Raw genomic sequence first — 27,657 nt, forward strand, 5'->3', positions numbered from 1 at the left:
ATTTTACTCCCGGATATATATGTTTCTACTAGAAAAATTGTCGATCATTATTGAACACATATATTGAGATTCGTATTTGGTCCTTCGACCACTAAATGATATAATTTCCTTTCCTTCAACAATATCGAATATAAAATGACAATATTTGGCCCTTTGATTTCATGTCAAGCGTGAACAATTCAATTTTTTTGATTATATTCGGCATTTTTATATTCTCAGAAGAAGAAGAAGTTCAATTTAACGATTCACTGAAATGAACATGTGTTCTAGTACCTCAATTTGCCATAAAATTGCTACCATCCATCAAATTTTCCTCTCGGAAATATATTTTTGTTTGATCAATATTGAACACGTATTCTTATTTGGTCCTTCGACTACTAATTGAGATATTTTGCTTTCCTTCAACAACATCGAATGTAAAGTTAGAATTGAATACAGTATTTGGTCCTTTGATCTCATGTCAAGCGTGAACTATTCTAAATTTTTGGTTTGTATTCTTCTTCATTTTTTATTACTTCTCAAGAAAAAATTATAACCTTTAAAAATAAAAATCCCATTAAAATAAAATGTTCCAAAAGAAATTCCAATAATTCTTAAAGTAAAAAAATTAAAATTAATTAGTAATAATTTCTTGTAATTTTATTTTATGTCTCTTGATCTCAATTATCTTAAATTTCCAATAATTTACATTCCATAAATATAATCTTAGGCGAATAGCTAATGACATATGTAGATCGGAGCTACCCTGCCACAAACGTTGCTGTCTGTCTTCCTTTCCATATGGCATTAAGTGTTTGTCGTTTTTTTCTGACATTATTTACGAGAGGGTGGGCAGCTATTTTTGGTATTTATTGGTGTTTTTAGTTCCTTGACACCTTTCCAAAAAAAGTAAATCCAAAATACATCGTCTTGTGACTAATGAGGCACGAAGTGTACCACGTGTTTGGTTATTTTTGTTTTAAAAGAAAATAGTTTTTTTTGGTTCGTCTTGTTCCGCCACAATTCAAGTTCATTAAAACAAAAAAGTATTTTTTCCGTTTTTAAAGATTTATGGTTCCAGACCAAAATTGGTTGGTTGGTGGTGTTGCTGTTGTTGTTCTTGTTCTTGTTGTTTTGTGGGCGTAAATATTTATAAACATTTTGCTAAATTGGTGTATGGAAATCTATTTGTTTATTTGTTTTAACTTGATTTGATTAATAAACAGTATTCGAAAAAATTTTGGCAGGTTTTGTCCACACACACACACACATACAAAAAAATTTATTTAGTTGGCCCAAAATGTCCACACAAATTTTCGGTTATAATTTTTCTCAATTATTCTATTATTTTTGATCGAATTAATTTTAAAAATGACCAATCAAGCCAGAGATTTGTTCTATGACTTTCGAGCAGCGCATACTGCTTGACAACTTAAATCAAATTTAATTAGATTACTGACTGCAAAGCGGCTACAGGTCATTACACACAGAGGAGGCTGAGTGGCTGGCTTGTCCGGCTGTCCATCTCTAATGCTCATCTATTTCATTGCGGGCCAATTTACAAAATTCAAATTCAAGTAATGCTGGTTTTAGACAAACCAAACCGACAACCATCTAACCACACACACACATGCACACACACATATCAATATTCTGCTCATTCATAATTGTGAAATATTTGCGTCCGTCCATCCAGCAGATATCCATCCGCTTGGCTGGCTTGATTGGCCGCCGTAACGAAACAGAGAAACAAACACTCCATATAAGCCGCTTGTTACGCACTTCAGGGTAAAGTACAGCAACAATTATGAAAATTGTAGCCATTGCAGGCAGGCAGACAGCCAGTCCGCCAGCCAGCCATTGGCGGCCGTTTTAGTTGACCACGCAAAAACCCTACATCAAAACAAAATTTTTCCATGTGAGGGTATTTTTTGTTCTCCTCTGTGTGAGAGTGTGTGTTTGTTTTTATTGCAAATCTAAACACACACACACACGGCCACATGTAGAAAAATCCGAAATGTGCGTTGGTTTTGCTGCTACTGACATTCAAACAGAGGTTTTTGTAGGTTGCCCTGCATTTATCCAGCTGCCAGCGGAAATTCATTACACCATGCTGCACCAATGTAATTTTCACACACTTAAGGGGGGGCCTAGTTTAGGGTTTTTACCTAAATTTCCAGGCAAAAAAAAAATAGATACAAAGAACAGACAATTTAAAGAGAGGGGAGAAAGGAAACTGTAGGTTTATAGACAAATTCTTTACATTTAATTTTTGCATTACAAATTTTTGACGTTGGGCGCCATTTGTAACTACCCATTAAATTTTACTCTCGGAAATATAGTTTTTCTAATCAAATATTGAAATATTGGTCCTTCGACTACTAATTGAGATATTTTGCTTTCCTTTAAGAATATCGCATATAAAATGGGAATTGAATACAATATTAGATCCATCGATCTCACGTCAAGCGTGAGCTATTCCAATTTTTTTGCATTTTTTTAAATTATCGCTTCTTATATTTATAGCTATATTATATTATTACCTTAAAAATGATAATTTGTGATTAATCAACCAGAAAAAATATCTGAAAACGTTGGGCGCCACTTTCATATTTTTGCCAGATTCATGTTTCATATATTTGTTAGTGTTTAAAAAACATTGGGTGCTACTTTCACGTGTATTTTTCCACTCTTAAGCAGTTCAAAACGGCCTTTCGAAAAACGAAACAGAATTTGGGATTAAAGAACCGAAAATGTGTATAAAAACGTTGGGCGCCATTTTCTCTTTTTTGACAGATTTATTGGGTACTATTCCCACTGTATTGGCAGAGTTTTTTTATATTAAAATATTGTAAAATTTTCAGTTTTTACGTTGGGCGCCATTTATATGTTATGCATTGCAGAGTTAAATATCGTTTATTTAGAATTTTGAAGAGTCCTTTAGAAATAAAACGCTGAATATAATTTGGTGGAGGATGGAACGGGAAATGTCTGAGAAAACGTTGGGCGACAATTTCACATTTTTGACAGGTTTATCATCATTTTTTGACAATGAAATAAAATTAATCCAAAAAACGTTGGGCGCCATTATCACATTTTTTGTCTTGACTACCTCTTATATATGTTCTTAACTCTGGAAAAAGCTGTTGGTTACACTTTTTATTATTTTAAGATTTTTTTTATAAAACCTAAATATTTCATCATTGGGCGCCATTTATTCTGAATTGCTTGTAAAAGTTGAAAATGATTCCAGACATAAGGATTTTAAAAAGACCGTTAGTAATAAAACATCGAAAATCCTTTGTGAATAAATAATAAAAAGAAATGGTCTAAAAACGTTGGGCGCCATTATCAAATTTTTTTGCCAGGACTCACTTTAAAAAAAAATTATATTTATATTCAAAAAAATCATAAAACTGTTTAAAGAAAATTACCAACTTTTCATAAAAACTAATTTTTTGTAAGGAAATATTCGACCACACGTTGGGCGCCATTTATATATTACTATTTTTAGTAAAATTGATTTTTCTTCGAATAAAACATGTTGATATTAAAACCGCATATTTGAAAAAAAAATGTTGGGCGCCATTTTTGCCAAGGATGATTTTATTGAAATCGATAATTTTAATAAAACATTTTTTGTATAAAAACCGTAAATTTGAAAAAAACCGCCACTTTTGCCAAGGCCGCATTGAAAAAAAGTTGCACGCCTTTTTTACCAAGGCTGATTTTATTTAAATTGATTTTTTAATAAAATATTTTTGTATGAAAACCGCATATCTGAAAAAAAACATTGGGCGTCATTTTTTAAACAAAAATATGGGATACCTTTAATATTGTAAAATCTAAAATTTTTTTATTTTCCATTACAAATGAAATACATTTTATATCTCCCAACCTCCAACATCCTCCTCCAACCACCCATCACTAAAAAAAACCACTCACCAAAATTCACATTGGAATTTTTATTAAAAATTTAATAATTAATGAAATTGCGTGTGTGAGAATCTCGTGTGTATCTATATGTGTTTGTGCATTCTTAATCAAAAGTGACTAAATGATAACAGAATAAAAAAACCAAACACCAACTAGAAAAGTGAATCCGGCGTACTGACACTCGCCATACTCACAGCCGTCGACGACACACCTTACTGACCAAAACCGAAAGCGAAACAAAAAGGAAGTCCTCAATAAAAACGCATCGAATTTAAATTGAACGGAAATGTGAAACATAAAAAAATGTATATGTACATGTATTCGTTTAACACAAACATTACCGATAAATAAAAAACAACAACACAAAAATTACATTAGTTACTTCTTTAAATTATTCAGATAATTTTAACCATAAAATGGAATATTGAAACTGACCATAGATTGAAATGGTCAGTATTAAAAAAAGAAATATAAAAAATAATTGCAAGGCTAAATGATTTATGGAACAATTGGGAAAAAAGTCGTAAAAAATTTAAAGGGCTTTTAGGCATAGCTTGAATTTTATAGGCCCACCAAGGTTAGGAGACCTTCTAGAGGTACAAAATATTCCATTTGTTGCCGATAGAAGACTTTTTTTGGAAAAATATATATTAGCTTTTCCGAACCCAAATAAAACATTAGTGGTCCTTTAAGGTCCTGGATCGATATTGAGCGCCATTTTTAAATGGTATGCAATGTTGGGCACCATTTTTAAATGGTATGCAATATTGGGCGCCATTTCACATATTTTCAATAAAATTCTCGAATTCTATGGTACTGATAAGCTTTTTCATTTCCTATTTTTAAATTTATTTTCATTTTATTTGCTATAGAAGACTTTTTGTTGGGAAAAATATATATTACCTTTTCCAAACCCAAACCAAAAATTAGTGGTTCTTTAAGGTCCTGGATAAACATTCCCAATCCTTTTTTTCAATTTATTTTATTTTTCTAATTTATTTACATCGGCTCTCTGGCAAATGCAATAAACCAAATTAATTTTTGTTGTTATATTGGTCACGTGCCCTCCAGAGACTTAATTTATATTCTAAAAAATAATAATGTTTATTATAAATATGATATCATAGAAAATAAATTACATACTTCAAAAGTGCGCGCACACACACAGAGTACAAACACACACACACATTCGCACACACTCACTAAATTACTGAAATGCATTTATGCTAATGACATGGGTGCGTTTAACTTGGTCATATTTGTAATGGCAATTTTAAATAATTTAAATAGAGATATTTAAGGCTATGTGATTGTTTAGCAAAGAAGGGGCTTAGTCACAGACACACAATCACCTAAAGCTGACAGGCAGGGGCGTAGTTAAAACAGGGATGAGGAATTTGTATTCAAATATTTCTGGTTTATTTGGCAATGCCCATTCTAGATGCCGATTTATTTTCAATTTCTTTTTTTCACATCAATTGTTGTCTGATTATTTGTGTTGTTGTTGCTTTTTTTCGGTGTTGTTGTTTTTAATTTTTGTTTACGTGATTTACATTATAATTTTAGTATTAATAACAAAAAAATCTCAAAATGATTGCTATGCACCATAATAACAATAATACGAAAACGAAATGTTTAATGAAATGTGGCTAAAATGATGCAATTTTTATTTATCTATTATGGCCAGTGGTCAGACAGACAAGCCAACACACTCATACATGCATACACAAATTACTTCATCAATGGGTTCTAGTTACGATTTGAAATTTAATTTTTTTCCATGGAATTCCACTTGAATTTAATTTGAAAAAAATACCTGAAATTTATTTCTTTTTTTGGGGATATGCAATGAAATTAATTTTAAAAATTATTGAGAATTAAAGAAGAAAACAGTTCTTTGTAATTTAACGTTTTATGTTGCAATTGCCAAACATTTATGCTGACCATAAGGCCCCCTTCTCAATGGCCATTGAATAATTTTCTTTTTGTTTATTTTTCCTCATGCCTTTCAACATTTCAAGACAAAAGAGCCAGGCGGCGTTCGAACGCATCATGTGTCCATGTTGCCATGCTGCTGCTGCATGCTTGCCATCCTATATTTTGGCGTCGATAATTTTGTTTATGGCCCACGTGCGTGCCATATGCTGGAGAATTATTTCACAATATTTTCCAAAAAGACCAAACCTCAAACTCCAGGCAATTCATCAAAAAGAATTGCAATCAGACTTCCACCAGTGAAGTGGTTTTCTACTTCATGCATTTTCAGTTTTTTCTCCTCTTCACCTTCTCCTTCCTCTTCATGTCTTTTTTTGTATTTTATTGAGATAAATATTTTTTGTTGTTGTTTTTTTACATTTGATTGTAAATAAGAAAATAATGCAAATCAAGGGGAGAATATGTATGCGTCATGGGGGGTATTAGGGTGGTACGTCCAGAAATGAAAGAAATTTGAATATTGAAAATATTACATTAAAAAAAGTCCTCAGCTCTATAATTTGTGATAATTCCAAGTAGAGATATCAAATAGAAACAAGAAAAAATAAAATATACGTTGGGCGCCATTTCTAAACAAATTAAGAAACTCAGGCATTCTCAAGCAATTCTCAAGCCATTTAAGATTTTTAATAAAAAATTGCTTTAGGCGCCAGTTGCAAAATTGTGTAAAGGTCCTGAAGTGCTGATATCCAATTTTAGATTTTTTGTAATTTTGTGTCCATAATTTAGAAGCAAGAAATAAAAATTTAATTTACACAATATGTTGGGCGCCATTTCTAACTTTTTCAGAGACTATAAAGCCCGTAGGTACATAAATGGTAATTATCTTCAAATCGAAAATAAAATTACATACTTTTTTAAGACTCTGGATATTTCCAAAAATACTTTGGGCGTCATTTCTAAAAATGTAAGAAACACCGACACTCTAAAGGAAGATATTAAGTTATTGAATACAAAAATTACGTTGGGCGCCATTTCCCATTTTTTTTAAAGAACCTGAAGTACTGTTCTCAAAATCTAGACTTTTTTGTAATTTTTGGCACTCATTTAATAAGCAATTAATACAAATTATGTTGGGCGCCATTTTTAAAAACTTATTTAAGGTATTGAATAAAAAAATACATTGGGTGCCATTTCCAAAATGTCTTTAAGAACCAGAAGTGCCGATCTCCAAGTTTAGATTTTTTTGTAATTTTATGGCCAACATTTGGAAGAAAATAATAAAAATTTGCAATTATATGTTACGTTGGGCGCCATTTCTTACAGTTTTCAGAGACTCTGAAATCCATAGCTCCAGATTAAGAGACTCTGAAGTTTATCAATGGTTTTGGATTTTAATAGTAATGATTTTTAAATAGAAAATAAAATTACAAGCATTTTTGAGACTCAGGATATTTCAAAAAAATGCGTTGGGAGCCATTTCTTCAGATCTGAATCTACACTTTGTTGCAATTTCATGAAAAACAATAGAGTAATAGGAAATATAATATATAGCATCATAATTTTTTGAGACTCTGAATATAAAAAAATACGTTGGGCGCCATTTACAAAAAATTATTCTATACGCTAATTTTAAAAAAATACATTGGGCGCCACTTTCTACATTTTAGGTAAGTCTGACGTCTAAGTCTAATCTGCTCGATATTTTGTGTTATTTAAAAAAAATACAATTGACGTTGGGCGCCATTTACTCTATTGCTTGCCGAATAAAATGGCTGAGATCAGAAACTTTTTGGATTATTTTTTTTATAAAATTTAATTAAAATTTGTTATATCTGCTTATATTTGCCCTTATGAATATTGACGTTGAACGCCATTTACCACAGTATGGGATTTTCCTTGAAGAAATCTTAGGAATTTTTATTAAAGTTAAATTAGAAATCCTCTACTTGGTGCTGTAAATGTAAAATGGTTGAGCTCTGAAGGTTGCCTGCTCAAGCACTAAGTAGAGAATTTCTACAAAAACTTCAATAGAAAGTCCTAAGATTTCTTGTTGTAAATGGCGCCCAACGTCAATTTTCATAAGAGCAAATATAAACAGATATCAAATTTGTATTTAATTTAGTAAAAAATCAACCAAAAAGTTCAGGCATTTCATTCCACAGGTTGCCCTCTAGAATAAAAAATAGTTACTATTTTCATATCGCTACTTTGTGACTCTCACATGTTGGGCGCCATTTATTAATTTTTTATTTAATTTCAAATCTGGTGCTCTAAGTTTATGTTTTTCTTGTGGGGATCGCCTTAGTAATTTCTCCTACCTCATTTGCCTTCAATAACAAAAAAAAACACTTCCTTTTCACTCCACCCCAATATACTGCACTCCGTCTGAATATCCATTCACCTACCTACTATTTGTAGTAATAATGAGCGCAACAATCGAACAAAAAATCCTTTTGTCCCCCTTTTTTATTTTTCTTATTTTTATATTTGTAATATTTGCCTTTTTAATGAAAAAGAATAAAGTAAAGAGACAAACAAACAATAACAAAAAATGCAAAAAAATATATATATTGTCGATTGTTTGTGTACACACACGCACACAAGAGAACGCATATGAGGAATTTCAGTGACAGTGGAGGATAAATGTAAAGGGATTAAATGGGGAAAAGTAACAAAAAATAAAAAAATAATAAAGAAAAATTAAAACAAGCTTTATTAATTATACCCAAATTAATTTATAAAATGTTAACATTGTTGTTTTTTTACTTTTTAAAAAAAAATTAATTTTTATAAATTCTACTAATTAATTATAATTTTCCGAATGTTATTGAAATGGAAAAATGCATGCAGGTCCACTTTTCTTTAGTTCCAATTTGGAAAGAGGTAATATGGTGCAATGAATGGGAGACTTTTGAGTTGTTAATTAAAAAAAATACGTTGGGCGCCATTTCCAATATGTTTCTTTATTGAATAAAAAATATCTAATATCTATCTAAGTTTTTATTGAGAAAAAATGGGCATAGGAAATATTATGCAAGGAAGAGTAAAAAAAATGCGATATATGTTGGAAGCCACTTCTTCTTTCAAAAAAGTTGTTTTCGGACTAAATCCAGGGAACTTCTTATTAACCAACAACTTTAATTATCCAATACTCCTAAAGGGTTCGACTGTGTTTCTGCCAGTTGGGAACCATAGAAAGGGTCCTCGGATGCGAGATTAATTTTTCTGAAAAAAATCCCATTATTTTTTATTCGATTTTTTGAAAAACTTCATTTATCGACATTGAATTTATCGAAATGAAAGAAAACCTAACAGAGGCAACATTTTGGGTATTTAAATTTAAATATATTTTAATTTTTTTCCCAAAAATGCCAATTATCCTCTTTGTGCATATATTTATTTATTCGTAACGTATGTGTGTAGCCTCAACGTACTTACACACATACATACATATCTACCTCTTATTTGTCTTTATGCAAAATGTTTCTCTCGGTTAGTTAGGCAAGCATAATACAACACAAGGACTTCCGGTGGTAAGCATAGCTACTACAGTAGTAAGGATGCTTTTTTCGTTTTTTGAGCAAAAACCATTTTGGGGTTTCTCGTTTTCTTCTTCTTCTTTTTTGTTTTATTTTTTTCTTTTCTTTCTCTTTTGTCGAGCACACATTGAGGTTACTGGTCTGCTCTACTCGGCATCTCTTGTACATCTCTTGTTTCTAAACTTTGTTTCTATTGTCTTTCGTTTTGTTGTTGGTTTTGTAATCTTTCGGTTTATTTGAATTTTATTCCTGTTTCCGGTTTCTCATGGTATACCATAAACACAACTACTACTACCACACCGAAGACCTCCAACCTTTTTTGAGGTCAAAAAGGAAAAGCAGAACATTCGATGATGTTGATGAGGATGGGGATGGGAAATGGTGATGACGATGATAGCTTTGTCATACCAATAAAGGTATTTCAATGTACATACATATGTATGTGTGTGTGTGTGGGGCCCTGTGAGTCAGGCCCCAAAAAAGCCAACGAACCAACCAACCAGGTAGCAGCTACTGTTCACAATTTAAATAGTTTTGTACTTCTGGCCTGACATGGGAATCTCACCACAATCTACAATATAGTGACAGCTCATATATATGTTACTCTGAGTGTTTGTGTATGTGCGTATGTTTTGTGATCCACAAAGTTGATTTAATACAATTTTAATGTTGTCGTTTAACAACATCGTCGTAGTCGTCGTCTTCTTGACATGTCAGTCATAAAATGACGAAAACACAAAAACCAAAAGAAAAAAAGGAAATAAAAAATAAAAACAGCAGCAGTTTTTTGTTGTAGTTGTTGTTATTTTGCTTCAAGTTATATGACAGCCATTTCAAGAAGCATAGCTAATGGCTTATCCATTATAACAAAATTTTTTTGCTTGTGGTTTTTTTCTCTTCTGTGAGGTGTGAGGCTCAAGCTCAATCAATTTAGAAAAAATATAAAAAATGCCAACAGCAAAAAAAACGGTGAAATAGCTGAGATTTGTTGTTGCTGTTGGATTTTTTGTAATCAGAAAAATTCGTAGAAACATTGTTAGCACTGTAAGTCTCACAGCCACTTCAAAGTTTTTTTTTCGGCCCCACTGGAAGAACTTGCCAAACAAGTAAATCTTCATGGAGTTTTTTTGTTTTTTTGTTTTCCTGTTTTCCTCATTCTCTGGCTCGTAGCACAGCATAACGAGTATTAAGCCAAACACCAAGTTGGCTCAAATGTAAACAAAACACAACCCAAACATAATCGCGTTTTACAGATCAAGCAGCTAAGTTTTGTTGCTGCTGCTACTTGTAATGACTTCGTTGTAACATCGGAAGTTTTTGTTTTTTTTTAGGAAAATTGGCATTGGGGAAAGGCGGGCACGAGAATTTTGATTAAGGAAAATTGGCGAGAAGAAATGTGGTGCACAGACTGAGGAAACTTTTTAAAACAAATTAAAAAAAAATATATATAAAATACGTTGGGCGCCATTTCCAATATTTTTCTTCCTTCAAAAAATATCTAATATATATTTAAGTTTTAATTAAGGGCAATTTGGGGAGAGAAAATATACGTTGCATGAAAGAAAAGACTTTTGAGTTAAAAAGTTAAAAAATAAAAAATACGTTGGGCGCCATTTCCAATATTTTTCTTCTTTAAAAAATCACGCGAGAATTTTTTATTACAGAAAGTTGGGGAAATTTGGTTGAAAAACGCACCTAAACTCCCTAAAAATAACGAATATTTGGCGATATTGTTATATGGGGGATACCCCGAAACTTGGGACTTTTAATTGGGTATTGGCAATTTGTGATAGGGAGATTTTTTACCCCATGAAAATCCAAAAATAAAATAAAATACAATTCAGTTGAAAATAGTTTATGTAAAAGAATATGAAATACTTTGGGCGCCATTTCCAATTAAATTAAAGTATTGTCCAATTCGCCTTCTATTCTATTCGCTTCCTCTATATATTAAACGGTTGGAACGGCATACTTTTGTTCCAACCGTTTATTACTTTAAAAAAGGAAATTCCTGTAAAAAATTCGCTGTTGCAAACAAAAATTTACTGTGAAAAAAATTAATTTAGCTAACACCAGTTCTGTGAATACCTAATTTTTAACTGTGATTTATATTATTATTTATTTTATTATTTATTTTTATTATATAAATGTTGGTGAAGTCCCGTTTTTTAATATAAGTAAATAAAGAAAAATTAATTAAAATTTTGCTCTTGAAAATGTTGGAAAAAAGCCAACGATATTTCGAGTTTTCAAATATGAAATAAAAATCGTTTTAATTTCATATAATTAGCTGGGTTATACAAAAATATTATGCAAGGACACTGCATTGTGATCATCATTTAGAAGCAAATAATTACAAATTTCATTTAGAAATTACGTTGGGCGCCATTTCAAACATTTTGTTTTATACTCTGAAGTCCATAGCTGCGAATCTATATATATTTTGTGCTTAATGGTAATTATTTTGAAATAGAGACTTTAGATATTATTCGTTGGGCGCCATTTCAAAGGTCTTGAGCTCTGAGTCTAAACTTCGTTGCATTTTCATGGAAAAAATTTAGAACAAAATTTATTGAAATTACAATATATTTTTGAGATCCTTAAAGTTTTCAAAAAAAAAAATCAAGCAACAAAAAACGTTGGGCGCCACTTTCAACATTTGTCAGCAACTGACCTTTGAATATCACAATTATTTTCAATTTCATGATCAAATTACAATATTCTTTCAAACAAAAAAAAAATACGATGGGTCCCATTTCCAATTTCTTGCTCTTTCTTCAAAAAAATACGTTGGGCGCCATCTTTAACATTTTTTTTTGCATTTGAGCTTTAAATATCCCATTTTTTGCAATTTAATGATGTAGGAAAATAATTTAATAAATGTAACTAGGATGCCACTTACAATTCCCCTTTAATTGTACAAAAACAAGTTTGGGTGCCGTATCAAAAAAAAAAAAAACGTTGGGCGCCATTTTTAACATATTTTAGTATTTAACAAATAATTATTATTTTTTTTACATTTCATGGCAATTATTTAGAAAGAGAATGGTGCAAATGAAACTCGAATGCCATTTACGTTGGGCGCCATTTCCAAAAATGCAATTTTTGATATTTTTATTAAAATTATTTGTACAATTTTTGTTAATAAAATATAATATGTTTTATTTTTTCTTTCCTATATGATGCCTGCAACTGTTTATTGTATGAAATATTTTTCCCTTTTATTTCTTTTGTATGAAAAAAAAGAAAATTCCTTGTATATTTTCTTAAAGAAAATTCTTCTCAAACCTCAAAAGGCAAATATGTGTGTCATTAAAAATCTGTGTGTGTTTCTTTTTTTTTGGCTCGACTTGACTCAAAACTTAATCACCGTATGAATGAACTCTCTGCTCTGCAGTACGATTTTCTTTTATTTTTTAGCTGCATCATTGAGAGAAATCCAAACAAATTTCAGTTCACTTTCAAGTACATACAGCAATTTTTTTTCATTTTTTTTTTTTTTCATTCGAGTTTTGAAGATTTTGCCCCAGAATTTACTGGGATTCACTGAAGTGACCCAATAGTTTTGCAATGCAACCAAGTGTTGGTTCCTATGGCTAAGTGTTTGTTATATGCGGTGGGGTTTTTTCACTCCCCTCTGTGTTCCTGTTTTTGTTGCGAAACAGAGCACGAAGAAATATGAAAAAACAACAACAACAGAAATTGCAAAATGGGAAAAATGGAAAATCATGATGCTGCTGCCACAAATGATGATGATGCTGACGATGACGATGGAGGTTAAGTAGGTTTGTTTGTTTGCCATACTACCACTTTCTAGAGTATTGAGTCTATTACAAAAGTACATACCAAACAAACACCAACAACAACAACAATGAATAACAAAATAAGAACTACAACAATAATAACAAATAAGCAAACAAAAAACTAACTAAGTGCTGCTTTGGCTGGAATATATATCTTGAGTAGCTCTAGCTAACTATTGGCCTGTATGTACATTGGCCCCCAAACCCCAAAAAACAGTACAAAAAAATCAACATCGCACACACACCCATACCCACTCTCCTCGGGCAGTACAAACTCCACTGCTGCATCTAATCCAATTTGAGGCTTTGAACTGCTTACAAAAGCAGATTGTGGTGCTAAATGCGAATAAAGCTAAAATTTCAAATCAGCATTTACTGACCATCGAACGACTTAAACTGGGTGTTAGACTGGCACAAATGGCAGCAGCAGAAGCAGCAGAGAATGCCAATAAATCTAGGGAAAATAGAAAAAACGACTGCACTTTGTTAAAAAATTAGCTCAACATATTGAAACCATTCCTTTTTTTCTGCTGTTCAAAATGCAAAAAGGATAAAAAACACGAGATTTGAAAGCAAACTAGCACAAATATGTATTTAAGCCATACCCCCTCCACCCCGCTCACTCCCATTCTCCTGGGTGTTACCATTTCAAACTGTTATTTTTTTAATTGAATTTTCATTGGATACCAGTTAAGCCAGGCGGACGGACGAACGGTCTAAACGTAGCTGTTAGAGCCTAACAGGTCTGCTGGATTTTTTTTTGCAATTTAATTATCAATGGATGTTTTACTCCTTTCTCTTCGTTTAACTGGTCAATAAAAATACATGTCTCTGTCGGTCTGTCTGTCTATCTGTCCATCTATCCACCTGTCAATAACAATTTATTACTTGTTTGCTCTATAAAAATAAAATAAAATGGAATGACAAAAAAAGCCGAGGAAAAATCTCAGCGAATTAATTTAAATATTTTCGTTAGCAACATATCCTGCAACTTTAAATTATAATCTATGCTCTATAAAAACTCTTTGCGAGAGGATAGGGAGAAAGTAAAGTGGTGAAAAGGGGGAGGACAACAAATCTCTCCATACATATAGAAATTTAATCTCAGTCATTTATGCGTGACATGTTTTCCGGGATGATGCTTTATTTCCACTTCTCCTCTCACTCTCACACTCAGCCTCTCTATCCCTCCTGTGGGACACTTTTTCTCTAGTTTTTTACAGATTTTAAATAAAATTTTTGTTAGGTTAGGTCAATTCTATTGATATATAAAAAGACTACATTAAAAAAAACTCAATATCAATTTTAATTATTTGTCATTCCACCCCATTATCCAAGCATTAAATATTTAAATACAACAGAAAATATAAAACTAGCCATCTACATATGTGTCTGTACAGTACACGAGGAATATGTTTAAACATGTTGTGTTGTGTTTTGTTTAGTTAAATTAAACTACGATATGGACATTTTTCGACATGGAAAACATTTCAAACAAAATATTTACACGCACATAAAAATAAATACCCACACACATACATACATAAAAATAGTTACATATATACAACTAAATATGTATATAAGCTCATTTGTCGTACATATGTATATACACAATTTATTTAATACTATATACTATTTTCGGGTGACATACATTTGTGGATAAGTATGTATTTCGTTAGTTTTCACATACACATTTGTGTGCCTATGTGTATGTGTATATGTATACACAGAGTATGCTGATGACGTTTGGTGCTGATGCTTTCGACTAGAGTTCAAGGCATTCCCTGCCTGCCATGCCATCCATGCAAAACCCAAGAGGTAATCAATTTGTATAAATATTTTAGTAGGAAGCACTCACTCAACGACAAACACACACCGACACACACTTGGGGAGCGTACTCCAAAAATGTGTCCTTCGACAATGAGGCTTAGCTTTGCTACAACCATTTAGTCATTTTGTGTCTGTTTTTTTCTATTTTTTGATGACACAAAAGGCAGCACCTCCTAGACTAGCTAAATATGAATGACTCTAATGAGATGTTTGACATCAATTAAGGCTGGTAGAGATTTTTTGTTGTTGTTCATCAACGTTAACAGGAATCAAAATTAACCTAAAAAATTTGTACTCTGAACTTGTTGACTTGCTTGTGAGATGTAATAATAGATTCGGAAAATTTGTTATGGGGTTGAAGAATGCAAGGAGGAAAAATATTAAGTTTTGGAAGAGATGGGTAGAGATTTTGGCGAAATAATTCTGAAAATTCTGACCAAAAAGTATACCCTCTCACTAACCAAAAAAAAAAAAAAAATACACCCTTCAGCTGGTCAGTTATGGCCTCCATCAGCAGGTCTACCATGTCTCTATTTAGACCATCCAAGAAAAATGTTATTCTACTCCTCTATAGAGATTCCATAGACTTTTTATTTTAGTTTTTTTTTCACACGTTGGGAGCCATAACCTTCTTTTCCTTCTACTCCTCCATAAAATTTCCATTTATAGTATTTTCATTTTAATTTGTATATGTTGGGCGCCATTTTTATTTTTTTATGATTTCCAGCTTAACTTTGATTGCAGATTCAGCTTATACATAAAAACGTACTGCTACAACTCGCCTAAGATATATTCACAGATAAAACCAGGCATTGAATTTGGGAACCTTTAGCTCGCCCATGAAAGACATTCTGCACGTTTTGATCGTTCATGGAAGATTTTTTGAACCTTCAGCTAATTGTCCAAAAAAACATTGAATCTTCAGCCTGTTCATGAAGAGTGCCTTAATCTTAAAATTATTTACGAAAGACTTCCTGAATTTCCATTTCTTTTTCAAGGGCTCCCTGAATCTTAAGGCTCGTCTATAAAAGACTTTCTCATCCAAAGGGATTTCCTGAGATTTCAGGTAATCTGTAAAAAATTCCTCAACCATAATATCACATATGAAGACTTCTTGAACCATTTGTTAGTTTAATAAATATTCCGGAATGTTTAGCTCTCCTAAAATTACTTGCATAAACTTCAGCTTCTGTAGAGACCCTCTGCATCTCTAATCTGATCTATACAGGCCTCCCAAACCAGAAGCTAGCCTTTAAAGGACCCCCTGAGCCCTCAGCTCCGCTCGCATTTTAAGATTCCCGAACTTTCAACATATCCATGAAATACTCTCTCAGCCTTCAGCCCTTCTAGAATGACTTCCTGAACTTCATTTGACATAAAATGGCTCTCTTAGTGTTTTTCCTTTCCTTTTCCTTTCGGTTCGCTTTGAATCTTCAGCTGGTCTATAAGAACAGCATGAAGCTGCATCTGGTCAATAACAAATTTTCTGGGCCTTCAGTTTATCTGGTCTATAAATACTTCCTGAAGCTTCAATGCTGCTATACAAATTCCATTTGCATTCAGATCGCCACTTAGGACTCTGAAAACCTTCCGATCTGTAAAAGACTCCCTGACATTCAGCTAGTCTTTGAGTCATCAGCTCGCTTATAAAAGATTCTCTGAGCCTTCAGACCCTTCATAAAAGGTTTTCAGAATCTTCAGCCCACCTCTAAGAACCTTACAAACCTCAGCTAGTCTATAAAGGCTCTTTGAACCATCTTTGAGCCATTATTTTGAACCCTAAGCCTTTAAGATCATCCATAGAAGTTTTCCGGCTACTTCCCGGATTCCGCACATATTCAGCATCTCTATCAGATGGTCTACAAATACTCCCACAGCTTCATAGCATCTATAAAAATTTCGTCAGCCTTCAGCTCGTCACAAAGGACCCTATAAAACTTCCGATCCGTCTGTGAAAGACTCCCTGAACCTTTTCTTTGATCCATCAACTCGTATATAAAAGTTTCGCTGAGCCTTCAGATACTTTATAAAAGGTTTTCAGAAACTTCTGCTCAGCTCTAAGAACTTTCTAAAGACTCTTTGAATCTGCAGCTCCTATATAAAATACACCCTATGCCCACAATTCCTTCATGAAAAGTTCGCGGAAAATTCAGCTTTTCTATAAAGCCCTCTGAACATTCAGTTCCGAAAAAAAATAATCCGCTTTATTTTCAGTCCAATTTATATTACAGACGCTTTATAAAAAACATTGGGCGCCATTTTCTGCATTTATGTCTAGTCTGTGAAACATTAGATCGCATATGCCTTCAGTTTCTTCATGAAAAGGTTCCAAAACATTCCTCTACTCAATGAACCTTCAGCTCTTCAAAAAATCGCTCTTCTTTTGTTCAGTCCAATTTATATTGCAGATTCCTTATAAAAAATGTTGGGCGCCATTTTTACTTATTTATTTAAATTCAATTTCCTTTGCAGATCTTTAAATCATTCAAAGTAATATATTTATTACTTTTTTCTTTTATTCCACACTACCCACTCTAATATACCTACAATCCTGGCTTTTCAGATTCCTTATAAAAGAAAAACGTTGGGCGCCATTTTCATTAAATTAAATTTTCAGACCCATTTCCTTTGCAGTTATTTCAATTATTTAATGGATTTTAGTTATTTTTCTTATATTCCACACGACCCACTCTAATATACCCACAATCATGGCTTTGTTTGGCTTTGTAGAAATGCTAATTAAATTCAATAAATTATTTTTGGTTTTTCAATATTCAAAGTCAATTGATAGATAAGTCAATTAAACCGACATTCCTAGACAAGACCTGAACCGACCCCGCAACAACAACAACAACAACCCATTTGCATTTCTCTGACAAGATGGGAGATGAGTTGTAAGTCAATAAGACAATCTTTTATCATCATAAGGAATGTTTTATTAGTCGGTTTGTCGGTCATTACGACGATTGATTGGTCACACAATTAAAACCAAGCCCAGAACAAATTATGAATGGCAACGACTTAAGTGGATTTTTCACAGATAACCACACACATACACAACTGGAATTCTCAGCCTGGGAATTTCGATGAAAGAAAAATTTCGTAAATTTCGAAAAATGTGGCAAATAATCAATCGATAATCTAGCATTCTGAGAACCTACAAAGTCAATGACCTTTATGTGAAATTTTGGTCGGAAATCCAATATAATTTTCTATACATAGTTAGCCACACACATGTTTTGTATTTTATTTATATTTCGTTCGTCATGTTTGTGTTTTGATTTCATTATGCAAAGAAACGAGGCAACGAATAGAACCGAAACCAGAATGAACCTCTCCAACACCACCACCACCACCACCATTGCCTTTCCATTTTGTTTCCTTAGCATAATTGAAGGGGGAGGCGAACGTATGCCTGGTATTGAATTGCAGTATAATGAATGGTTTGTTGGCTGACTAACTGGCTGTTTGTGCCAGCACCATGCCGAACTCTACCACCACCATCTTCCTCTTCAACGTCCTCATCGTCATCATCATTTACGGCTCTTTAAGACATTCTGCACAATTTTTACATTGTTTCCTAAAGTAAACGTCATAAATTCACAGACATGTCAGATGTCTGCTCCGGTTACACATATTGAAAAGCCATTGCAACAAATTTTTGACATTTGATAAATGACTGCACAGAAAACCGAAGGAAAAGAAAAAAACGAAGAGAAAAGAAACCAATTGTTCGAATTCTAATGGGCAAAGTGTAAGTGTTGTTGATGGCTTGGAAATGCCCAATCGGCAGAACGGCCCGTTCGACCACCTAGTTGTTTGCCATACAATTCCAATAATAATTTTTGTTCGGTTCTTTTTTTAAGTTGTAAAAACTCTATATTTTTCCAGGCAGTATCAAGCCAGGCATTGGCAAACTCTTCTTGGATTGGAGCCATGCCAGAAAAAAGGGTGGCCATAAGTTTAGGATTGAAACATTTTTTAAAGACAAAAATTTAGAAAATGTGTAGCAATTTTTTTCATAGAAATATTCTAGGATATTTTAAGTAATTTCGGAAGAGGGCTGAGGAAATTAGATGGGTCCTAATGAGTCCAATTTGTATTATATGTCCCAAAAATAGCCAGTATATTCGACGCTAAACGTAATATTTGAATAATTTTTCAGTCCAATTTGGATTAGAATTTTCCATAATAAACCACACGTTGGTCGCCATTTTCCATTTACAAATATTAAATTTCATGTTCAAAATAAAGAAGATATTGAAATTAAACACAACAGGGGGAGAATCTTGAAGAATTATTTAAAGAAATATCAAATAAAAATGCTACAACAGGTGTATGTCCCTCATTGGACGCCAATCTACTTAAAAGAAAAGGAGTCTGTACGAATTTCAGTTTCTTGACTGAAATAAAGGAATTGAAATTAAACACAACAAGAAGAGAATCTTATAGCCTAGACAGACGACAGCCTTAATTTGCATTAACAGCCTTAATTCAAATTAATTTTAAATCCTCATTTTTATATGTTGTTAATGCACAAAATCAAACTGAATTTATACTGAATTAGGCAATTTCAATATGGCAATGCTGTCGAAAATTAATTGTTTCTTGTCAAATTTATTTATATTTATGAAAACAGAAATAAGAAATGCAGGCAAATCTCAACCATTTTTTAAATCAGGAGCTGTTTTGCTATGATCATAGTTGCTATTCCTCCTTTATGTCATGTATCTATTCCCTAAAGATGTAATCCCGAAAAAATTGAAACAAATGTAAAAAAATGTCATCCTACACACAGACAAACAATTGTTTTGAAGCAAAAACCTGTTTCGTAAATGCAGAAATTCTCGTCTGTCAGGGGTAAATATTAATTCAAATTAAGAAAATTTTAATGCAAATTAAGGCTGTCGTCTGTCTATGGTATTAGACGACTTTCCGGACAAACTTTAATTGAATTAAAATTGAACAAGGGGTGCCCCACATTGGGCGCCATTCTTCATAAATATGGTAGAAGTATCTATGAATACCAAGACAATAATTTTTTAATCGCCCAGATTGGGACGTTATTGAGAATTGGTGAAATATCAATATCAAATATCAATTGCAAATTTTACATGAGGTTTATGCCACCTATTGGGCGCCATTCTCTATAAATGACCCAGGAGTTTATATAAATGTCAGTTTCATGACAGAATTAAAGAAAACAAGAAGAAAGATCCAAGATCTTGGACGACAATTTTAGAGACAAGCATTTATTAAAAATTGAATAAGTGGTGCCACACATTGGTCGCCATTCTTCATAAATAAGAGAGGAGTCTCTATGGATACCAAGAAAACAATTTTTTCAATCCCGCAAAATGGGAAACTTTTAAGAATTCTTCAATGTAATTTCTGTAAGAGATTTTTTGTTAAGAGAATGATGCCCCACTTTGGGCGCCATTTTTTATTTAAAGATATTAAATCGATTTTATTGCTAAACTCTCAAAGAAATATATAAAATTATAGCCTCCGGTTGGTTACAAGAACCATTCTTTGGGGAATCCGTTAAATTTGTTGAGGCCAGGAGATAGGAGAGGGGGAAATCTTCTCCTTCATCAAGATGGGAAGCTTTTCGGGGGGTAATTGAGGAATTTTTGTGGAAGAAAAAAATCAAAAAGGTTCATTCTGAAATTGTCGATTCAATTTCTATTGAGGATTTCTAAAAGAAATATTTTATTGGACCCATTTATCCATTCTCAGACAGGTAGATAACTTTTGAAGCAAGCATAAAACCTCTAACGAAATGAAAATCTGTTAAATCTTTTTCAGTACATTTTCTATTGGAATTGCCTTTCTAATAATTAATCACCTTCGTGAAGAGGCCCAGGAGAAGCGGCTAGTATATCCACAATTTACTATTTTTATAAAAACATGCTCTCAGCCCCCATTCTAATTAATAATCGCAAGAAGGCTGTTGGGTAGATTTTGCTAAAGATCAAGTTCTTTTAGAAAGGAATTATTAAGTTCCGTATGAGAATGAGAATATATGTTGAAGAAAATGTTGATAGATATGAAGATATGTGTAAATCCGCTAAAGAAGTTAAAATCTGTTCAACCTTTTTCAGTCCATTTTATAATGGAATTTCTTTTCGCCTTCGAGACCAAGACAAGCTTTATAAAGCTTTCCTGGGACTATTGAAAATATCCACAAGAAGGTTGTCGGGTAGATTTTTGTGAAATTTAGGTTCTGTCTGAAAGAGATTCTTAAGTTCCGTATGAGAATATTCGTAAAAGAAAGTACATTTTCTAATGCCTAGATTTAATTAGAACATGTTTAGGTTCAACATGCAGATTACATATTTTTCAGTCCAGTTTATATTGGAGTTTCAAATAAACATTTTATCACAATGAATTAGATTTTCCTAGTCCGTTGAAGTTCTTCACTAAAAGAATGTTGGAATATTTTCTATGGCTTTTCCCTTTCAAAGTGCAAGTGTTTCCGTTTGGATCAATTTTTTTTTTTTTCATTTAAAATTTTAAAAGAATAAAATTCTTTAGAATTCGGCAAGATCACAAATTCGTTTCGGTTTTACTTCATATCAAAAAAGGGTTTTCCGAAAAACAAATTATTTTTTCCAAATAATTTCAAATATCAAACCTGACGAGCATACATAAGTTCTCCCCAACCACCTTAGGGTGGAAATGACAGAACAAAAAAAGTGAAATTATGATTATTATTTTTTTGGCGGTCCTCACTTTCAAACCCCCGCTCATAACAAAGCCTCACGGGGCTCTTTTTGGCTCGTGTTTACTCGTTCGTTCTTCAACACAACAATAACGAACGATTATAGATCATTAACAATTTCATTTAACGAAATCATTAGGGACAAATTACAGACATTCATAATGACAATAAAATAGTTGGCTGGCTGGATGGCTGGCATATTGCCGCTGTAGTTCATGCCCATGTCACGTTTACAGGCAACGCTGAATGGCTTGGCTGGGCTGGGCTCACTGCTGCAATAGGAATCATTATTCTGTGCTATTTCCGTTGCATGTCACTTGGAGTATGCAACAGTCAGCCACTACCCGCCACCCGGCCTTTTGTAAATGATTTGACATTTTAAGCGTACATTTCCTTTGCCAGCACTTCAACACCATTTGGGTATATGTATATGACTTTTCCCTAACTCCCTACCTAATTCCCTCCCGAGCTCTCCTGTAAATCGCTGACTTTTGTTGATTCTCTAACTCTAAGTCGTTTGGGCTTAATATGGTCGGTCACTTAATCTACGTTGGCTGAATAAATCTAGGTATCAGTTAAAGTTTTTCTTTTGCTATTCCATAAAGAGTGCAAGGGAATTGGAGAAAAAAAATTTGCACACAGAGTCCAGTTGAGGAACTTTGTGTCCAGCATAACTATCTTTATGGGTGGTAGCAACTAAATCAAACATAACCCTCTGTCCCGGCTTTTTTTTAGAATTTACACAATTGAACTAAATGTTATGCCATACTCCTACACTGCAGCTTCCAGATTTTTTATTTTTCCATTTCTTTTTTTCTATTTCTGTGTTAAGTAAACCAACAAAAAAATGCAGACTATTTTTTCCTCGGTCCCTCACTCCCTCTCTCTTCTGGGAATGGTTAAATTTAAATTCTGAATCGGAATATTGTGGCTTGGTTACATACATACATATGTTTCTTCGTTTTTTTTTTCTGCCATTCGTTTTGATAATGTTTGCAGATACTGTAACTATGTATGCATGGACATCAGATCGGACTGCCTGCCTCCCACCACCACCACCACCAACTTCGAAATTTACATTTAAACTTTTGCACTCCATCTAGATGAGAATATACACATAAATTTCCTAGTACGTGATTAGGTTCTTTGTCGACCGTCCGAAGTCGAGTCATGCAAAGCATTCATAATACACTCATACATGAATTTATGAATGTATGTGTATGTCGTTGTGTCACCTCCATGGGAATTTGTAATAGAGTTGATACTGGACTAAAGTTCCTTTCAACTTATTTGTTTAGTTTTTTGTTTTCTATATCAACATGATATTGTTAAGGAGTTAGTTTTGCTCTGCAGCCGCACATTGGGCGCCATTTGAAAATTTTTTATTTTATTTTTTAATTTAAGGCCACTCCAAATAATACAAAGGGAGAGTTATAAGGGCTCAATATGACTTATTATTTGGGGCGCACATTGGGCGCCATAGTGAAAAGAAGGGGAGGTTTTAGGTAGATTAGATTAAGTTGGGCGCCACTTTTAAAGTTAGGGTGTCATATTATATTATAATTTAAGTCCCCCAGACACTTTTTATTAATGAAGATGGAAGATTATGTTTTGGGTCCCACGTTGGGCGCCATTTTTAATGTTCTAGTTTCATATTTTTTTCAAATATAATTTAATTCCCTTAAAAACTTTTTGTTAATAGATAGGAGTATTTATCAACAAATACTAAATAAGAAAAGTATGTATATTACATGGGTCCCACATTGGGCGCCAATTATAATTGATCTATTTTTATAAAGTTAATTTAGGAAAAACTTTTCTTCACATCTTCCAAAATTACAAAGGGCTTTTTTTATTCACAATAAAATACAGTTTAGAAAAACTATGATTTATTACATGGGTCCCACATTGGGCGCCAATTTGAGATTCATTTGCTATTTAAACATTATTTAATATTTATTAAAGAATTTTCCCATGTAGCTTCCAAAATCATAAAAAAATTATTTATTCATAATCACTGCAATCTAGAGAAACTATTTGCAGGACCCCACATTGGGCGCCACTTTTATTTACATGAATAATCCCCACTCTATAGCTTTTAATAACAGTAATTTAGTGTGTGTGTGTGCTTCCCTCTGAATCATCATCATCAAATCGAAACCCTTTATTATGATTTATTTCCTCTACCATCCCCCCACTCTTCGCCACCATTATTTCCGCTTGGACATTTTGTTGAATTTTTGACAATACTTATCATTCTCGTTCCCTAACTCAATATTTATCGCACACACTCATAAGTATGTTTGTCCGACAATTGCTATTGTACTTAAATAATGACCCCCTCACTCGCCCTCTATTTTTCCAAAATCACTTTAAATGCGGGTAATTTTCAAATTAAATGTCCAACGCATATGCATGTAGGATGATATCGCGCTCGTTGTTGTTGTCGTTGTGATTGTTTGAGCTATTCTTTCATTTAGAGTTGGACATGTATGTATGTCCCTCCACAATGTTTACAGTTTTGCCAATTATGTGTGGGTCGTAGTGTTAGACACGACTACATAATGAATACCGGAATGGAATAGCGAATGAACGATCAAATTATGGGAAATCACGAGGCGAATATTCCATAAGAAACGGAAGTAAAGATTTTGTGAAAAGAAAAAAATAATCTTTTCATTTTGTGGAGATTTTAACTCATTGAAAGGGAGTTCTTAATTGGCGCCCAATATGAGGACATCATGTAAATAAAGATAAAGAGGAAACCCTATAGGGGAAGTGAGATTGAAGTCATTGAGATGCTAGGATCTAAGGATCTACAATATAAAATGGACCTCCAATAAAAATGAACTGATAGAAAAGCTTTGGTCTCAAAGAATCTCTAAATGAACTAACTAGGAAATCTCTATAGGTGAGGTTAAATTAAGAAGTTATATTTTCTGGAAGTCTCAAAAGATACGTCTCAGAGCGTCGTTCGTATAAGAGTTAGACATTCAGAAGGAGCAGAAAAGTCAGGCAGATTCTCTATTGACGAATTAGAATCTCTGGAAGTCTCTAAATGTAAGTAGAAGGTTAAAGAAGTCCAGCTAATGTTTCAGGGAGGCTCTAATGGGGAGTTTGTTGCTAGGAAATCTTTCATAGGAAACGCAAAGTTCAGGGATTCTTCAATAGCAATGTAAAGGTTTCGCGAGTTCTTTATAAATGAGCTGAAGGTTCAGGGAGACTTTCAGAGACGATACGTAAGTAAGCCTTGCACTGGCGAACTGATAGTTCAGGACGTTTTGTTTCTACTTCAAAGATGAAGTAAAGGTTCGGGGTGTTCTATATAGACGAACATGAATTAATGGAGATTTTCATAGATGAGCTGCAGATTCAGAGACAGTTCAGGAAATTCTGACAGTTCAGGGAGTCTTAATAGGCGAGCTAAAGGTCCAAGGAGTCTTGATAAATAAGTTGAATCTTTAAGGAGCCTCTGATAGATACTATGAAGGCTCAAGAAGTCACTAAAAGCAATCTGAAGGTTCAGGCAGTCTCTGATTGAAAAGTGGTCCTCAAAAACGAACCGAAAGCCATCACTGAGCACTTAATAAATATGCTGAGGGTTAAGGGAGTGTCTAGAGGTAAACTCAAAGATGCAGGTGTTTCATGAGGGAAACTGATAAATAAATTGAAGGTTCGAGGAATCCCTAAAGGCGAGCTAAAGATGCAGGGAGCATTTAGTAGACATTTAGTAGATATTCTAATGGTCCAAGGAGTCCAAGGAGAGAGCCTCTGATGGATGTGATGGAGGTTTAGGGAACCCTTTTTAAATAAGATGAAGGTTCAGAAACTCTTTACAGATGAACTAAATATTCAGGGAGACTATATAGACTAACTGAATGTTCAGGGAGGCTATGTAGACATTCTGAATAATCGGAAGTCTTTCATAGATTTGCTTAAGGTTTAGGATAGCTTTGATGTTTAAAAAGTCTAAAAGCAAGTTGAAGAAGGTTGAAGGATCCGTAAATAGATTTTCCATTAGAATTTCCTTAATCAGATCGTAACGGGAACGATATAAAGGTTCAACCAATTTCCCTTGTCTATAAATATAAGTTTCTGAGAGCACTCGATAACTAAGCCGAAGGTTGAGGGAGCCTCTGATAGTTAATATAATGGTTCAAAAAACCTCTGAAGGTTCAGGTAGCGCCAAGATATCCTCAGAGACTAATCGAAAATTCATTAAGCCCTTTATTAATATGCTGAAGGTTCAGGGAGGGTCTAGAGCCAAACTCAAAGTACTGACCCGACAGAGGCTGTCAGCTACAAATTCTGGTGTTTCTAGAGGCAAACTGAAGATCCATAGAACTTATAATAGATAAACTGAAGTTTGAAGGAGGCATTCTGACAGTTCAAGGAGTCTAAATACAAGCCTAGATATGTTCATTGCTTCTGATTAATAATGATTTCTCCAAATTTTGGGCTCTTCAAATATTCTCCTTTCCCATATAATATTTTCAATCCAATTTTTATCAGAGCTTCCCTTTATTATGTATTTCTTTCAGATATTATTTTTAGATCCTCCATTTTCATTATTTCAAATTAATCTAAATTTTCCCCATTCCTTCTTTTTCTTTCCAGAGCCTGGGCATATTAGCATCAATACCCGCCGGTCTGCTGATATTATCACTATTTGGTCTACTATTATATCTGCTGACACGCTGCTGTGATCGCAAGCCACGCAAACCCAGTGCCCAACGCTGTCAAAGTTGTACGCTGGTAATAATTACATTAATGACATGCGCTTCAATAGGTTTAGGTAAGAACAAAAACAAAATGTATTTTTTCCTGACAACTATAAACAAGGATAAAGGAAATAGTTTATTTTTTTATCTGGCATTGTAGCTTGATAACTAATTTTTTTTTACCAATCCTCATCCTTGGCTATTCTTTTTTTTTGTAATTCCTCTACTTCCCCATTTTTTTCTTCCTTGTCGTCTATATAAAGAGACGTTAGTTTTACAACACTAATTAGATAAATTGTCCGTATTTACTCAACAAACACACACACAGACACAATACATGTGTGTGTGTGTGCGAGAGTGTCGTCCAAAGTTCAAGAGTTCATAAAAGTCGATGACATGCATTGAACAATGAAAATACGTTCCTATTTTTCGTTCTTTATTTTACGTTTTTTGCTGTCAATGTTATCCTTCCTGTTTGTCGCAAGACTTATTATAACCTGCGGCATATAAAGATATCTATTGTCTTTCGTTGTTCTTCTGTTATCTTTGAGTTATTTTTGGTTATCCTTTGTCTTGCCTTCTTCTGTATTTTTTGAGGGTAATTTTATTATTTTATAAAATACAATTATTTTTCTTTCTGAGGATTAAGGGCCTTGCTGGTTGTTGGCCAAGTAGTCGACGAAAAACTACAGCAAATGCCAACAGTTTAGTTAGGCAAATCTGGTCACCCGAAACCGGAAAAAAAGAATTGTCATTGTTTCTCCTTCACCCCACACATAAATCTGAAACTATTGTAAAGCAAACACTCACACACACACATATCCGAAAATGAAAATAATAAAATTTTCAAAAGGACCTTCTTGCCAGTTTAACAGTCTACCAACCAGCTAGTCCGACTGTCTACTGCATAGTTTTGTGTTTGTAATATTGTGATTTGCCTGCCAGCCAGCCAGCCAGCCTTCCTTAAGTTTGGCCAAAATAATTCAATTTCAAGTTTTGTGTTTTTTTTAGTTTTATTCTTTTTCGTTGTTCCGCTTCATTTCAATTTGTATTAATTTTTTTGCACGAAGTAATAATGCTGCCAGTAAAATAGGAAATGAGAACGCCAAAAATATAAAATGAAGGAATTAATTACACATAACCTCATTTATGGTGACTAAGTTAGTTTATCCATGCGGCAGTTGAA

The 27,657-nt window shown here is 33.3% G+C and overlaps 1 protein-coding gene across 3 annotated transcripts in view; it reads left to right on the top strand.

Annotated features, from left to right (window-relative positions):
* LOC133336529 (protein tweety-2-like) overlaps positions 1–27,657 on the top strand; it is a 75,805-nt gene that overhangs the window by 20,772 nt on the left and 27,376 nt on the right. For all 3 annotated transcript variants that reach the window (XM_061544812.1, XM_061544811.1, XM_061544809.1), the window contains exon 2: positions 26,368–26,545. In XM_061544812.1, the coding sequence (XP_061400796.1) occupies positions 26,368–26,545 (178 nt within the window). The remainder of the gene's footprint in view (positions 1–26,367; positions 26,546–27,657) is intronic.

This window comes from Musca vetustissima, unplaced genomic scaffold (assembly GCF_032173495.1).
Source record: "Musca vetustissima isolate MV318-11 ecotype Yass unplaced genomic scaffold, APGP_CSIRO_Mvet_v1 utg1129, whole genome shotgun sequence".
Taxonomy (NCBI): Eukaryota; Metazoa; Arthropoda; class Insecta; order Diptera; family Muscidae; genus Musca; species Musca vetustissima.